The sequence below is a fragment of the Scleropages formosus genome, chromosome 7 (assembly GCF_900964775.1).
Source record: "Scleropages formosus chromosome 7, fSclFor1.1, whole genome shotgun sequence".
In the NCBI taxonomy this organism is placed as follows: domain Eukaryota; kingdom Metazoa; phylum Chordata; class Actinopteri; order Osteoglossiformes; family Osteoglossidae; genus Scleropages; species Scleropages formosus.
This window is the reverse complement of record NC_041812.1, coordinates 26,064,050-26,079,321: the sequence shown is the minus strand read 5'-3', so window position 1 is coordinate 26,079,321 and position 15,272 is coordinate 26,064,050. Positions and strand designations below refer to the sequence as shown.

Here is a 15,272-nt window from a genome sequence, read left to right as displayed (position 1 = left end):
AATGCTGTGCTGTAACTAATCCGCCCACCGGAGCAGCATAAGGCCTCTTTGTTCCCCTCTGCAGGCCAGATCAAGCTGCAGATACCCCTGTCCTGCCTGACTATCACTTTCAGGCCCTACGGCGGCCCGGGTCCCGGCCCGCAACACCAAGTCACCTTCACAGGAAGATGGTGGTGGTGGTGGTGGTGGCGGGGGGGTCGGGGATCCACACACGCTCCCCAAAGACCTGTCACCTGCATTTTATCAATGGGACAGGGAATTGCGAGGGGGCTCGAGGTTAGGGGGGCTCGTCGGCAGGGGCCGGATTTCACCGGGAGTTTCTCCTAGCAGCAACGGAGGCATCCGAGAGAGGTCATTATCCCCTTCCTGGTTCCGTCTCTCTGGTGCGGCCGTGAAGGGCCGCCTTTGTCTGGGATTAATGCGAAAACCTCAGGATTTGTTGTCAGTGGGAAATAATCAGCGTGGGCTCCGCCGGCCCATCCGCCCGCCCGCCTGCCTTCGCTCCCCAGCCCGGGGGGCCCTCCAGCCCATTTCTGTGGAGATGAAATCTATGACAAGCCCTTCAGTGAGGCTGAGAGCAGGCAGCCGTCCAGCAAACAGCCACAGGCCTGCCAGGCATCCCGTGACCCCCTTAGAAAAGTCATATTCGCTCTGCTCTCGAGAAGGGAGGCGAAGGGAGGCGATGGGAGGCGCAGCGCAGCGCCGCGGGGCTCCGGGCCCCCGTGCGAAACCCAGCAACGAGAGGAGGTGAAAATGAAGTGAAAATAAGTTAAGATTCATCTCCTTCCCTCCCCACCATCGCACATAATAGCAGTATGACTCCGTGCCTTCTTTTTCCCTTAATTAGGCAGAGATGCAACATTTCAAAAAGGCAGGAAGCGCAATGGACGCTGGCGGAGAACGGACACCATTGTTTGTTTTATCTGGGTTTGTTTTAAAAATACACGGTTGGTTCTTTGGAGCCGAAGGATTGGAGGCTTGATAAAAAAGGATTAAGTACAAAATGCAGCAGAAGAGACTGGGGAAAGCACTCAAGGACCAGAAGTAATGCTTTTATTTCGTTATTTATGCTTCCTATACCGGATACATTCGGCAAAGCTTTCTGCGGCAGATAACCGCTAAGTGTATGATGCAGAAATACAAACTAATAATCTGGTCCTTAAAATGCCATGCTGACAAATCAGACCGCTGCACTCTATACCTAAACTTAAATGGATCGAAACGAAAAGTGTTAAAATGTTTCAGCGTAACGGAAATCTAAATAATTCGAAATAACGACGACGTACAAGTTCGATCCTCCCTACTTTGAGCGTTCAAGTAGGATTCATAGAAAATTAAGAGCGTGAATGAACCTTGGGGCAAGTGCGCTACCCAGCCGCGTCCCTCCATACACAGGATCAGACAGTACTGACGATCAGCCTGAGTCTAGTTTACGAGACTACGGTTCCGTTTACGTTGATTTTACGACTCGCCCTACAGTTACGAGAAACACCTTGCGCGCAACAAAAATTCTTACCCCACGACCACACTTTTTCACGATTCGGGGGAATATACAATGAGCCGCATCAGAGCCACCGTCACGTGACCATCACCTCACACCTCCGTTCTGGAGTTTCACCGCAACCACGAGTTATATGTGGCCATTTTATCTTATGCATTTCATTTTTTTACAATACATACCAGAGAATGAAACATTTTCCCAATGTATATATTGATTACTATTTTCTCAGAAACCACGGGAAACAGGTAAAAGCCTCAGAAAGGTATTTAAACTAATACCTACTAACTAAGCACTGAAGCCTGTCCTTGTTTGTAAAATCATTTGATAATTTGGCATATTTATGGGTCAGTTTTTGGGTTTGGGAGCTTTTTTCATATAAATGTATATAAATTTAGTGCCTAATTTATGTGAACTCAGTCAAAGAGAATCTCTCTCCAATGGTCTACGAAAATGAGTAAAGAACACACGCAATGTCTACAACCCCTTGTCCCGAGCGGGGTCGCGGTGAGCCGGAGACTAACCCGGCAACACAGGGCGCAAGGAACACACCGCAATAGGGATGCCAGTCCGCCGCAAGGCAACCCAAGCAGGACTCAAACCCCAGACCCGCCACAGAACAGGCCCCGGCCAAACCCGCTGCGCCACCGCGACCCCCTTAAGAATACAGATACAAATATAAAATAACATGCATAACTGAAACTTAATTTCTTTAATCATAAATATCTATACGCACACACAATGCTGTTCATAACTGGCCGGAATAAAAAGATTTAGTCCCTTACATGGTAGGCCGGCATGGCACATGTAGCTCTCCATAGCCAGTCAGCACAGACAATATGGTCTGGCTGCAGGGGACAGTGCTGTTTGTTACCTGTGGGATGATGATGCATGTGGAGAACCGAAATGCTCAAATGACACGGTAGCTAAGAAACACAAGTGAGAGATCCTAACGACTGTCCTCGAAATGAGTTGAGCACGCAGTTCTCACAGCGCTGGCTGTTGTATGTATTTCATTCTCCTTTTCAAAAGGCATTTTCTTTACTTTCACATGGCTGAAGTTTTTGCGCTTCGTGGAAATCAAGGAGATGCGATCGGAAATAGCTCCCTGGTAGTCTCCGCATGTCCGGGGTCTTTTACCTCAGTCCCTGTTAACAACACCGTGGGGGAGTCCAGCTTGCGCTTCTTCCGTGGCCCGATGGCAGCCAGTGCCGTGAGGTTGGCTTCCCGCTGCCTCATCTGTGCCAGCTCCTGCTGCTGCATCTGACAGAGAGGAGGACATATACCCAAGGGACTTAGCATATGCGACACAAGCACAGGGCAAACGCACGACCTGGACCCAATTTGAACAAGTACCATTTTAAAAAATCTGATAGTTTTTGTACCCACTTTAAAAAAAAAAAAAAAAAATTACAAATATATATATATATATATATAGCATTTTACCGCTGTGTCTCAAACCTTCAACCCACACACAGTAGATACTTAGAGAAGTGCCAATAACCCTAAAGCTAGGAAAGCTCGAAACTCTCCAAAGCCCAGCTCGTGTTCGGGCAAAATGCTAAACAGGACTCAGCCAATGAAAAAGGTCATATACATGATTTGCTGTAACAACTATAGGCAGCGGCCCGAAAGACAGAAACGCCAGCATACGACGGGCATGCGACAAACATACAACACATGCGCTCGTCCCACATACGTGATTGGCAGACTCAAATCCACGCCCAACACAAATCTCTTTTCAGTTTACTTACAGCATATGTCGAAAAAACAGGGATCATAAACACTTAACTAAGGAGAGCGGCTAGAATGGACTCGGTGCAGCCATGCTCCACGCGGAGCATCAAGAGTGACTCAACCTCGATAAAAAACACATTCAATCGTATTCGTTTTCAAGTGCAATTCATTATATACCACGAGGCTGATTAAGATTTTATTTGGAGTTTTGACATGCACCCATAATAATCACGTGTACAACTGTACCGCTCAGGACCGTGAAACAGCGCACCACGCTTCAAGCGCCGGCTGGAGATACGGCCTTCGAGTTCGGTGAGTGAAACACATTCAGAAGTTCTGACCGACAGGTAGCGATGGTTCCATGTCATCCTGGCCACGCACTGAAACAACAGCTTTCCTGGATGACTTCATAATCCATTTCGTCCGAAAGTTTATTTTAGTAGTCCACTGCATGTTGAAGGAACCTCTTCCAGGTTTACTCCTTTACCTTCTCATTCAGTAGCAGCAGCCAATTAACCAAGTCTTATGTTTCCCCAAGAGCATGACTGCCAGACCACTTCAGGAGAGGTGAACACAGACACGCTGCTCCTGCACTGTGGCTGAAGCAATAAACCTGGAGGACAATATTATTAGACAACTCCACCGGAAGACAGCAAGCGTGACCTCACAGGGACTCGAGCCTGGATTTTGGCCACGCGGTGGTTGGTCAAATTCCGACGTGCCACCAAGAAGGCTCAGCACTCGAGCAACTTGATGCAAACCACCATTACTGCCTACTCTGCGCTACAGTGGGATGTGCTTGGAGGTGGTTGATGAATCCTGCCACGAGCACAGCGCCGCCTATTAACATCTAAACTTTTTAGATGGGATCAGCGATGACACAGAACCTGCAGAGGGCTGTTGAAATCAAGTGCCTGAGCACGTGCAGGGTATCTACAGGGAACGGTCCAAACGCACTGGTGCCACGCATGGGTCCTGAGAGTTGGGGATGATTCTCCTCTGTTGTTCGCCAGTCATGCGCTTATCACCCATCTAATGAGCCTCTGCACTGGAGTAACACCCCACCCCAGATCTGACCTCTCCCCCGCTATCCTGTCGCTTACATTTCCCCCCCAACACGACCGCAAAGATGACAGTATGTCGCCAGGTATTTGCTGCTTGCATCTCACTGGCCCTGTCACACTGGCAACACTTTCCGTGACGTTTTTTTCCCCTTTTTCTTCAACGTGGCACAGAGTCACATTATTGCTGCCCTTAGGTAATGTCACGTCTTCCCACAGGGTGCCTGAAGAGCCAGCGATGCTGGAAGGAGACTGCTCTGTCCCATCAACTTGTGAGCGCTGAGGACCCTCGGTGCCAGGAGCGCTGTCACCTCCTGTCAACCCCTGCGACACACGGATGCGCGCACACACACCGTTGCAGTTGTGAAATTCCGTCAATAACACAGAACATCTCCAACGATGGGCATATGGCACAAATACCACGGTATCAACCGATCACCTACGCTGTCTGTGTCCGTCCGTCTGTTTTCTTTCAAGTTCTTTCAGTACATTTACTGTCCTACTTTGTCTAGAAATTGCACATTTAAATCAGAGCGCTGACGTCTGCAGAAAAAAAAAAAAAAACGAGAAAACAGATTTCCGATTGTCCTCCAAGCAAAGATAAAACTATCAAATGTGTCATTTTCTTAGTCAGTTGATGTCCTCATTGACATCCACAAAAATACTACAACTGCATACAGCATCCAATAAAACGGGAGGTGGCGGCTGGATAAAATGCTGACTGCGGACTGACTGCACATCGAGACGGAGAGAGAACGGAAGGGAAGTTAGGTTCAACCTCTGCTATGTCCGGACTATGGAACTCTGACCTGGCCCTGTCCTGCCACCAAGAGGATGGGGAAGAGGCACTGAGCATATAAGCCCACCACCAATGTGGGGGTCAAGCAAAGCCCCCGAAACCAGGCTCCGTAAAATCAGATTGATGGCATGAGTGTTGCGATACCTCCACTTGACACAGGGCGCTATCCGGCGTTGCCCACAGCTTACGCTCCTATGTTTCCATGAACGCAGAGCCCGTTCCACCATCTGCACTCCAACGCTCTGGATCCACCCGGACGGAACTTCGCTAAACGCAATCCGGTTATTTGTGTCCTCACCATGGCCAGTGGGACAGATTCCAAAAGTGCGCTTGAAGGCATGGGGCCCGTTAGCAGGACCGGTTTGATTCCACCAGGATGGGTGCTGTTGTGCCACATTATAAAGCGTTCAGGTCTAAAGGACTGTAAAATGAAATACGATAAGAGCAACACATGAACCGACGCGTCTCTCGGCACGACTTTGAGTTTTTGTAAGAGCATGTAAATCCAGAGATTCGCCAGCCCCGTTTGACTCTTTGTTTAAACATGGGGCCAAATTGGCGAGCATTTTAAATGCCAGTTCCAGCAGCCTGCCCACCTGCCCTTTGGAGGCACACAGAAATGCTTGTAGACTCTAATCATCTACAAAGGTCAGGAGAGAGGGAGAGCCTGAGAGCGATGCTTTAAAATTCGATTGATCCCCATCTGCGGTGAGGCCATGGAGAATTTGAGGGGTGTTTCAGCTATATTGCAATTATCCGCCTCTGAGGAAACTGTAAATAAACGTGTTCGCGTCTAAGTGCCTGGTAAACGTTCGGCGTCAATTTAAAAACCCTTATTCCAATCATTTCCTCTGCTGGAAGAGTACAGATGATATGTGTCAGAGTGCTCTAGGTTACAGCCCAGGCTGGGGGGGATGGTTGACTGTAGTACAGATCGAGAACACATGCTACACGAGCAGAAACTGCACGACTGCAGCACAGCTACGCTTACAGGAGACTACGTGGCTAAATGCTCTAAACGCTCGCTTATGCACCGCGCCAGCTTTTCGTCTGAAACGTTCCGGACTTGACAGGGGTGCAGAATGTAGAGTGACAATGGTACATCAACGGGGGCAAATATGCATTTTGCATAATTAAATGGTTAACCATCTGGAGACCAGTTATTCATGCTATTAAAAACTAAAGGTTCACGTCTTCAGTTGCAGTTTGCTAGGATTTCCAAATACCCCCTTCCCAAAAACATATTCATTACTGAAAACAAATACGGCTAAAGATGTATTCCGTTCTCGCAATTTGCGGCCGGTCTGCCGCCTTGCTTCTGTGTCCGTGTAACAAAGCACCCCACCCCCCGCAGTCCCCAGGGCTTGCCCAGGGCCCCCCAGACGCTTGCTGACAGATGTCCTTTGCCGCGTATAACACCAGGGCCGACATCACGGCCGGCAGCGCAGCTCTGACGGGGGGGCGGGGGGTAACGGCAGGGTGGGGCGCCAACTGCGATGCACCTCCACCGACCCCTCTCCGGCACCCTCGGGGAGTTCGAAAGGGGGAAGGGATAATAATAATAGCTAAACACACCAGCGCAAACAGTACGAGGGCTTACGTATCCGCTCCTTCCGAAATGCATTCCACATCCTGCTATTTTGTTTTTAATTCTGCACAAGTAAGTCAGTACGTGAGGCAAAAATGCATTTGTCAACTCTACTGTCTGTTCTCATTAAAAACCCACACTGACCACTAGGGGAGTTTAAAACGTCCAAGCGAGTTTTACACTAATGGGATCAGGAGTCATTCAATATTTGTTAGGTTTTCCAACTGTCCATTATTTCCTTAGCTGGCAGATTACCGCCTTAAAATTACATTTATTTGGCCTGTTTAATTTTAACTAAATTGATTCGCCAAGCATGATTAAATAGTGATCGCTGTGGTTAAATATTGCAATTGAGGCAATTCTTGAAAATTCCTTCAAACATAAGAGCTAAAGACAAATTGGCTAGTGGCTGTCAACCCTCCCCACGAGCACCCCCATCATCCGAGCAGCGGCACGTTGTGTTTGGCCAGTCAAGGCTTTCGTTGACGGCTCAATGAGCCAAATGAGGAATATGAGATAGAGAACATATGTAAAGGCTGGGATCAGCTGTCAAAGGTCCGGGAACCACTGATCTCGGTGATTTATTGAGTTTTGGGTGCCCGTCCTCCATCCTGGCGAGGCCCGTCCTCCATCCCGTTTGACTCAAAGAACGTGGAGGACGGACACAACACCGTCCCCACCACAGAGTCATCTTCCGCTGTAGCGCTTCCCTTCTTTCACGTGTCCTTCAGCATCTGAGGCTTTGCTTCATGGGACACTGCAACGCCAACACAGGACATTTCCTCCTCGAGAGCTTTTCTCACCACCCCGGTCTTTCGACAAGATATCAGCCAACTGCTGTTATATTATAGCTCTATAATAAGTTCTTCATTATGGTAGCCATTAGTTGACCGTCTTCTTTGTTTGTATCTGTTTTTCTTGCCTCATGTCTGTGTTAAAGCGCTCTGTGTCACTGCGTGAGAAGAGTGCTCTATAAAAAAATAAAATAATAATAATAATAATAATAATAATAATAATAATAATAATCAATCTTTCCTTCAAACTCCACTTTTTACATCCTGAATGCACAGTTCACAGCAACGAAGGCCCTTTGCAGAAGATCTGGGAAAAAAAATTGTTTCAAATGAATATATTTTGAGCACATAAAATAATTTACTTTTTGAATAAACTATTCATAGTTTCATTGTAACGTGCAATAGTAGAACATATTGCACATTTATAAGATTTCTATTTTTTGTCCTTTGGAAAACATTACCAACAATTTTAAAGAATCATCTGAAAAATTACAATAATCCCAGGAAGGGTGTGCTCAGTGAAAGAGCTCATCTAAGCTCAAATTCTAGTAGTTATATTTCTGAAAAAGCTCATTGCACATATTTTGCAACAATGCTTAGTTTTCTTAAAAAAAAAAAAAAGAAAGAAAAAAGTGAGATCCACTAGTCGTCACCTTTCATTGATCATATCATTTGCATCTCGCGAAGACGTGAACTCAGATATTCGCACTGCACAGTAAGGTCTCAATGATTTATTCATTCCAAATCAAAAAGTGCAAGGTAGATGAGAAGAGCTCCTTCACACACAGTCAGCGGACTGGAGGCGCTGGCGCGAGGCCCCTCTCGCGCGCCGCCGCGGGCCCCTCTCTCGAGCCTCTGTCTGTGTGCCAGTCCCTCTAATTAACAAGGTGAATCGGGCTCTCGCTCCCTAATTAGCGAACATGACAATCTAATGGCAGCGCGCGCACGGAAGTCGCCACACAATGGGCGCCTCTCGTGCTCGCCTTTGTTTAGCGCTCGCGGATTGTTTATTCGCTCCTTCGTTCTGACTTCCTCTGGAAAGACGTTTCAATCGGGTCAGTCATTTGGAAGTGCAAAGGAAGAAAGAAAAGAAAAGAAACAGCGTGGTTTCGGGTTCATCTCTCTCTCTCTCTCTAATTGAAAAGTGTCCCTTCGCCCGGCTCGCACGAGGTGGGGGGAGGCAAACGACTCGCCATGAGCGTAGCCCAACGCCCCCAATTCCCATGGTAGCGGGGTCCCAAGGAGCCAGGCGGTGCACAAAGAGGGAGGGAGGGAGTGCGGGGGGGGTCGAGAGAGAGAGAGAGAGAGCGCGCGAGAGAGAGAGAGAGAGAGAGAGAGAGAGAGAGAGAGAGAGAAAGAGCGGGAGTGCGGGCGCGAGAGAGAGGCTGGTCCTACAGGCTCTACACAGACCCTCACCGAGGAGACTCGCTGCAAACTCGCTCGAGGCCACATCTTTTTTCTAAATGTGTATCTGTGTTGTTTTCGTTCTCATTACACTACTTAGTAATATTCTAAAACACTGAAACACCAAAGGAGTTTTCAAGTGTTTTTTTTTTTTCTTCTTTTTTTCTTTCCAGCAAGATATGTCTTCAGGAAAAACAAAGGAAGGTTCAAACTAACAATAACACAATCGAGCCACTGAAGGGAAACTGCTTTAGCATATACAATTAGTCCTTAAAAACAGCTTTGTGGTTTGATGACTTGTGAGCGAAAACAGAATCCACTTTTGATGTTCTCACATTTTACAGAAACTCTTTTAACATCCACGTCCTCACTTGTGAGATGTAGGCAGATGTCTGGCACACGTTTTAACAAGTAATACAAGTACCCGAAATTAATTTAAGAGGACCACGCAAAAAAAATGCATGGAAGCAATGTATGTCCGTTTGTTTTTGTATTATTGTAACTTTTTATTAGTGTACAGAACAATAACTAATCGAAAGTGAAATTCCAGAAGCAACACACAAGTTCCCTGCATCTAACAGCTTCAAAACCGATGCAAAATAAGAGGGAGAAAAGTGAATGTTTTATGAAAACTGTCACGATTCACAGAGATAATTCTGAACCAACCCGGATGGGGATTTTTGCTCATTGCCATCGGTGTAGCTGGCAGGGACGGCCCTGTGAAAGGAACACTTTTTGCCCGCCTGTCCTGCAGCGCCATTGTTCCTTCAACACGGCCACCATTGCCACTCGCACCGTGTTCCTGCTCCTGCCAAGTGTGTCAGAAAGCTGTAGCAGAGCACTGGCTTCAGACGACTGAGTGACCAGGCGGCTGAAAGAAGACGGCCAGGTCACCGGATCCAGAGGAGTCACGGTGCCAACTAGCTGCCATTTCCATGGCTAACCATGAGGGCGTTCACTTCTTCTCAGTAATCCAATCCAAGGAAGCCTGGCACATTCGCTAGCTTTTCAGCCCTTTTAAAGCACAGTGAAGGTTTTTGTGAAGACCTTGCTTGTTTGTAGTGATGATATTTTCACATCAATCCAGCATAGCCTAGGGGTATCAAAACTCTTGACGTGCCTTTTACATTTTCATCAAGACAACAAGACATTCTTTGGTTTTTCCACATGCGAGTGTTTCACAAACACCTCAACCTCCCATTGACCTATTTACATCCAATGTGTTGTAGCACAGAGGTTAATGAGACACTACTTATCCCTGTTTGAGCTACCGTTTCTCATTTTGCTGCATCTGCAGCCATCGTATCCCAAGCCTTGCTTAATTGGAGTCATAGTGGTTGGCATGAGCGAAAAGACAGAATTCACATTAGCACCATTAAAGGTATTTCAGTAAATATTTTGAGGAAAAAAGATTAAGATCATGGATCCCTGGGAATACATTGGAGCAGGACAAGACAAGGCCAGAGGTAGACACTAAAAACACACTGCACAGATGTGGCTGACATCAGTGCGATGCCTTCGCTGGCCTCCTCTAGACCTGGATCAAGCTCCCTACAATAGACACACCATGTGCTCGAGGCCAACCACGAGCACACTACATCTCAGCATGGCCAAGATCCAAATCCACAACTACAGCGGAGGAACTGTGCAGGAGAGTACAGAGGCCCACACCTGAAATTAAAAAAAGCAGGAGGTAACACTCCGGGGAACCTTCAAGTGCTTTAATTTGTGCCTTTCCAAGCATCTCTCCCCACGGCCAGTCCCTTCACCTTGGCCACTCGCTCACTTCCCTCTCCACGAAGATCACATTTAAGCTTGATTCCGAGCTGCGTTTCAATTCATTCTAATATAGAACACTTAAGAGCAATTCCATTTTTCAAATAGATTTGAGGGGAAAAAAGTGGATTCACCACCAGCTGCCAGGGAAATGAGCGACAGTTCATTATCCCGATGAAATTTCCGCAAACGGACAGGCTGCCGACTGACTCAACTGTGACACAAACAGATTTTCTGTGAGCAGCCAGCTCTTTTCCCTTGAGCCAATCAGGTGATGAAAATTAGTAAAGGCACTGGGCTGAGAAACGTCGGCCGTTACACCGCCACAAAAATCCATTCCTGTCAGAGGGAAACATTAAATAAAGTATTATTTCTGTTAAAAAAAAAAAAAAACGGATATATGCGTGTCGCGGTTTTGATTTGCTAATCTGGCAGTTCGCGGATGAGGTGAAGGCCCGTCGTCTAGCACAGAGGAGATCCACTCTGATAGAAGTGCCGAGGGCGAACACATCACACAGCCTATTACCCACCTTGATTTACATACACATGACTTATGGTGGAGCCAGCATCCAATCTGGAATTTTTAAGCAATTAACTGCAGCAGCTGCACCACTTTCCTTATGACAAAAAAGGGATAATCATAATAACAGCAACAATAATTATTATTATTTGGTAGCACAGTGGGGCTGCAGGTAGCACTGGTGCCTCACACAGCCTAGGCTGTGGGTTCAAATTTAGTTTAGTCTATGTGGTATTTGTGTGCTCCTCCCAGGTTCACCTGAGTTGCCTCCCACAGTCCAAAGACATGTGTTTATGGTGAACAAACTGCCTGCAGTGTGTGTGTGTGTGTGTGTGTGTGTGTGTGTGTGTGTGTGTGTGTGTGTGTGAGAGAGAGAGAGAGAGAGAGAGAGAAAGAGAGAGTGTGTGACTGAATGAGTATGTGTAATTGCCCTGTGAAAGACTGGCATCCTTTCCACAGAGTTCCCTGCTTTGCCCCCCTATGCTTCTGGGATAGGCTCCAAACTACCATGACCCTGCACCAGACAAGCAATTACTGGTATTGTTGTATTATTATTATTATTATTATTATTATACTGTGAACAGCTGGTGGCGTAGTGGTGACAGCTGCTGCCTTTGGACCCCAAGGCTGCAGGTTTGAGTATCACCTCCAGCTGTAGTACCCTTGAGCAAGGTATTTACCCTGAATTTCTCCAGTAAAATTACCAAGCTGTATAAATAGGAAAATAACTGTAAGCTTGTAACTGTAATAATTGTAACCGTAACATTGTAAGTCTCTTTGGAGAAAAGCCTCAGCTAAATGAATAAATGTACCATACTGGTACTGTAATAATAATAATAATAATAATAATAATAATAATAATAACAACAACAAAAAGACCAGTTGTGCCAAAACTTCTTTCACTCCTGAATGATCCTTTGTTTTGCCTTGGAGTAGTTAACCATTTTTGGCTTTAGTTTAAACGCCAAATGAGTCATTGTTAATGTGTAGAACAACTCAGTGTGAGGTATTTCCAGTGTGGAAACGGGGTCTCTGTAAACCACCCCTTTGTTGTGAGGCGGGTCAGCTGCTATTGAGCTCAAAAAGAGCTACACAGGCACAGGATCTCGTTCATCTTCGCAAAGCGTGGTGGCAAAGAAAGGCAACAAGAACTCCACAATAACTCATAGATCCCACAGTGCTGCAGCGAAAGGTGGTCTAAGAGCCTTTATAATGCAAAGCAGATTGTTAAGAGCTATGGTAAGGAAAGGAAAAGTGCTGATAACACCTTTATCTTAAAGCTGATCTCCCTCGAACACTGAAATGTGTACGACTGAAAAACCGGTGTTTCCGTGTGCCGCTCTGCAGAAGTTCCTTCTCAGATGTGGTCACAAAATCACTGAAATAATTCCTGAAACTTTCTAAAGGCAGAGTTTAAAATTTCACTACATTTGTGGCACCGCATAAAAAATTAATATGTTTGGCGCCTCGAAATGTCAAGCGTAATGATCTCCACGCTGCTTACCTCCTTAGCTTTTTGTTTCAGCCGAGCTTGCTCTGGGTCCTCTTGCCTCGAGCGACTCTGCACGGTGGGGAGGTGGGAGTTGGGGGGGGGGGGCAAAACACAGCACAGGTTAACAGCTAGTTTAGGGAACTGTTCATCTGTTGCAGTGAGTAAAAAATAGTCAGTGAAATGAGTACGTGATGCGAGGCGTCAAGGACACAGTGCCTGACTGCACACGGGTGCCGTCACAAGCTCAGGTGCCCTTCGTGTTCTACAGATGATATTGGGAATTGCATGAAACGTGCACCACGGCATGCATTTATTTGCACCCTGAGAATACAGTCTGGAACATCACAGTGTCACTGAGCGCTTGCAGGGAGGGACACTTTTAAAGAGTGGAACGCCCCACTATCGCCACAGGATACCTGTGGTATTGTAAACAGTGTAAAGCCCTTCAGTGACACTCAGTGTACATGTGCAACTCTGGCTGTACAACTCAGGAGATGTTCACTAACCCCCGTGACACGACCACTATCCAACCAAAACCGACCTGTTTACGGCAATCGCACTGCGTAACGAAATTCACACCCCGATGCACAAAGTTGGGTTTGAACTTTGCTTCCTTATGCAGCACACACTGGAAGGCACCCTAGCAAGTAGACTGTAGTCTATTTTCTACAAGAATGCTGGACAACAGAGTGAATCTTGCCCTCAGCCCAGCTCAGACTCAACAGGCCCTTCCTCATCCTCTGGCGATCTAATCAAGTCAAGAGCAGAAGCTACAGCCCCACCCTTCCCCTGCAGCGTGGAAATGCATCAGGCATCCGTCTCACTTCCTGGCCGCTATCTCGGCTAAAGCATCATGCCCCAGGACCAGAGGACCGACCCTGAAAACGGTCCTCACAGACTGCAAGGCTGGACATTCTCGCTAAAGACGTAACTAAAAACACATAAATAAAAAAATAGAGGCCAGGAGAACTCAAACAGAACCAGTATGTCAGTGGCACGCTTACATTCCCAGTTTAATATGTGATGGTAGATTGACACCGGCAGGAGAAGACACTTTGAATAAACTTCCAGCAAAAGACTCGGCAGAGCGCATGCTTGTGATTAGTGAACTGAACACGCATCCTTTATTACGCCACGACAACTTGTACGCAGCGGATCAGTAATATCGACCGCTCTGAAACAGATGGTGTGAGCCTCCTCCTGGTGTAAGAGATAACAGTCTCACTTTCACCGCCGAAGACCCTAGCAGATAATCTAAGTGCTGGTGCCAATAGGAGTCAATAAGTCTAGATCTATATGTTATAAACGCAGTTCATCCTGCCAGGAAATGTTAGATTAAATATTGATGTACTGATGTACACTCCCACATAAACCATCGCTTTACAAAGTAATTGTCAGAGGTTGCTCCAGCATAAATCAGATATATTACAACATCTAACCGAGCGATTAAAGAAGTGCTCGGAAATGCAAAGCGTATAAAATAGGTCAACCCAGTCCACAATTCCGTGTTTGGATGGATCGCATACGCTTCTGGTGGAGGGGATAATTATCTTCTGGATGACATCTCTATTACATATTAATGCGTGTGAAATGGAGACTGGCGCTACTGTGGGGAATCTGACAGAACACCGTGTCTATTACAGGACAGCGTCCCCTTTCAGAACTAACTAATCACCCCGCTTTCACGCCGATGTTTGCCCTCCCTCCCCAAGGCTGTGTGAGGCTTAGGCACAAGAGCTTCATGCCTGGCGTCCTCGTGTTGGGAAGCGGCGCCGTCGTGCATGCGTGTTCAGGGGAACTTTTGCCAGGAGTCCCACAAAACCCAACAAGAGTTCTTCACTGCCATGCGGTGTAGTTTCAAACCTGGGATTGGAATTCGGTAACATACCGGAGCTTATTTGGGAAAAGCAGCATAGCGGATGTAAGTGTCCCAAGTAGGGCCCCAACTGGGATCAAGACGGATGAAAGCAGGACCCAAGCAGGGCTCAAGTGGGGGAGAAGGGTACTTTGCAAATGTACTCGTTTACTCGGCAAACACAAGTAAATAAAACAACAACTTCTGACTCTTAAACTGTTTACACGAGTAGTTTTAAAAGCTCTTTAATCAAAATCAGTGTCTTGCTGAGCTTCGGCGGTCTTGAGAATTGCTCGTGTTTATTTAGATAAATTCTTAAGTTTCCCTTGAGTTTCCAGATCATACACTTAAACCTTTTATAAGTAGTAGACCCATGTATTAATTATAGCGCGACATAAACACGGGTACCACTTTGCGGAGAGTGTGTGTTTCTGTTTTTGCGCGTCACCCTTCTTGACGCCGATGTGGTCACCGCGGTGGGACGTGCAGTTTGGGCTGCGGACCCCTTGATGCCCCGGACGTACTTTTGCAGCTTTCAGCAGGATCTCTCGCTCCTGCTCATCCTTCCTTTGCTTCTCCAGCCTCTCGAGCTGCTCAAAGAACTTCAGCTGCGACCGCACGTCCGTTGACTGCTCGTACCACTCGTCGTCCTGAGGAGAGAGCGCGGGAGTAAAAAGACTTGTTCGAGTTGCTGTGGAATGCCCCCGCAAAACGAAGAGCGGCAGCCGAAATGAACCGAGCGAGCGCT

General features: G+C 46.9%; 1 protein-coding gene across 2 annotated transcripts in view; it reads right to left on the bottom strand.

The window, feature by feature from the left end:
- LOC108926245 (transcription initiation factor TFIID subunit 4-like) overlaps positions 1–15,272 on the bottom strand; it is a 65,864-nt gene that overhangs the window by 20,180 nt on the left and 30,412 nt on the right. For both annotated transcript variants that reach the window (XM_029253670.1, XM_029253671.1), the window contains exons 12-14: positions 15,049–15,174; positions 12,682–12,738; positions 2,639–2,761 (exon numbers count right to left, since the gene is read on the bottom strand). In XM_029253670.1, the coding sequence (XP_029109503.1) occupies positions 2,639–2,761; positions 12,682–12,738; positions 15,049–15,174 (306 nt within the window). The remainder of the gene's footprint in view (positions 1–2,638; positions 2,762–12,681; positions 12,739–15,048; positions 15,175–15,272) is intronic.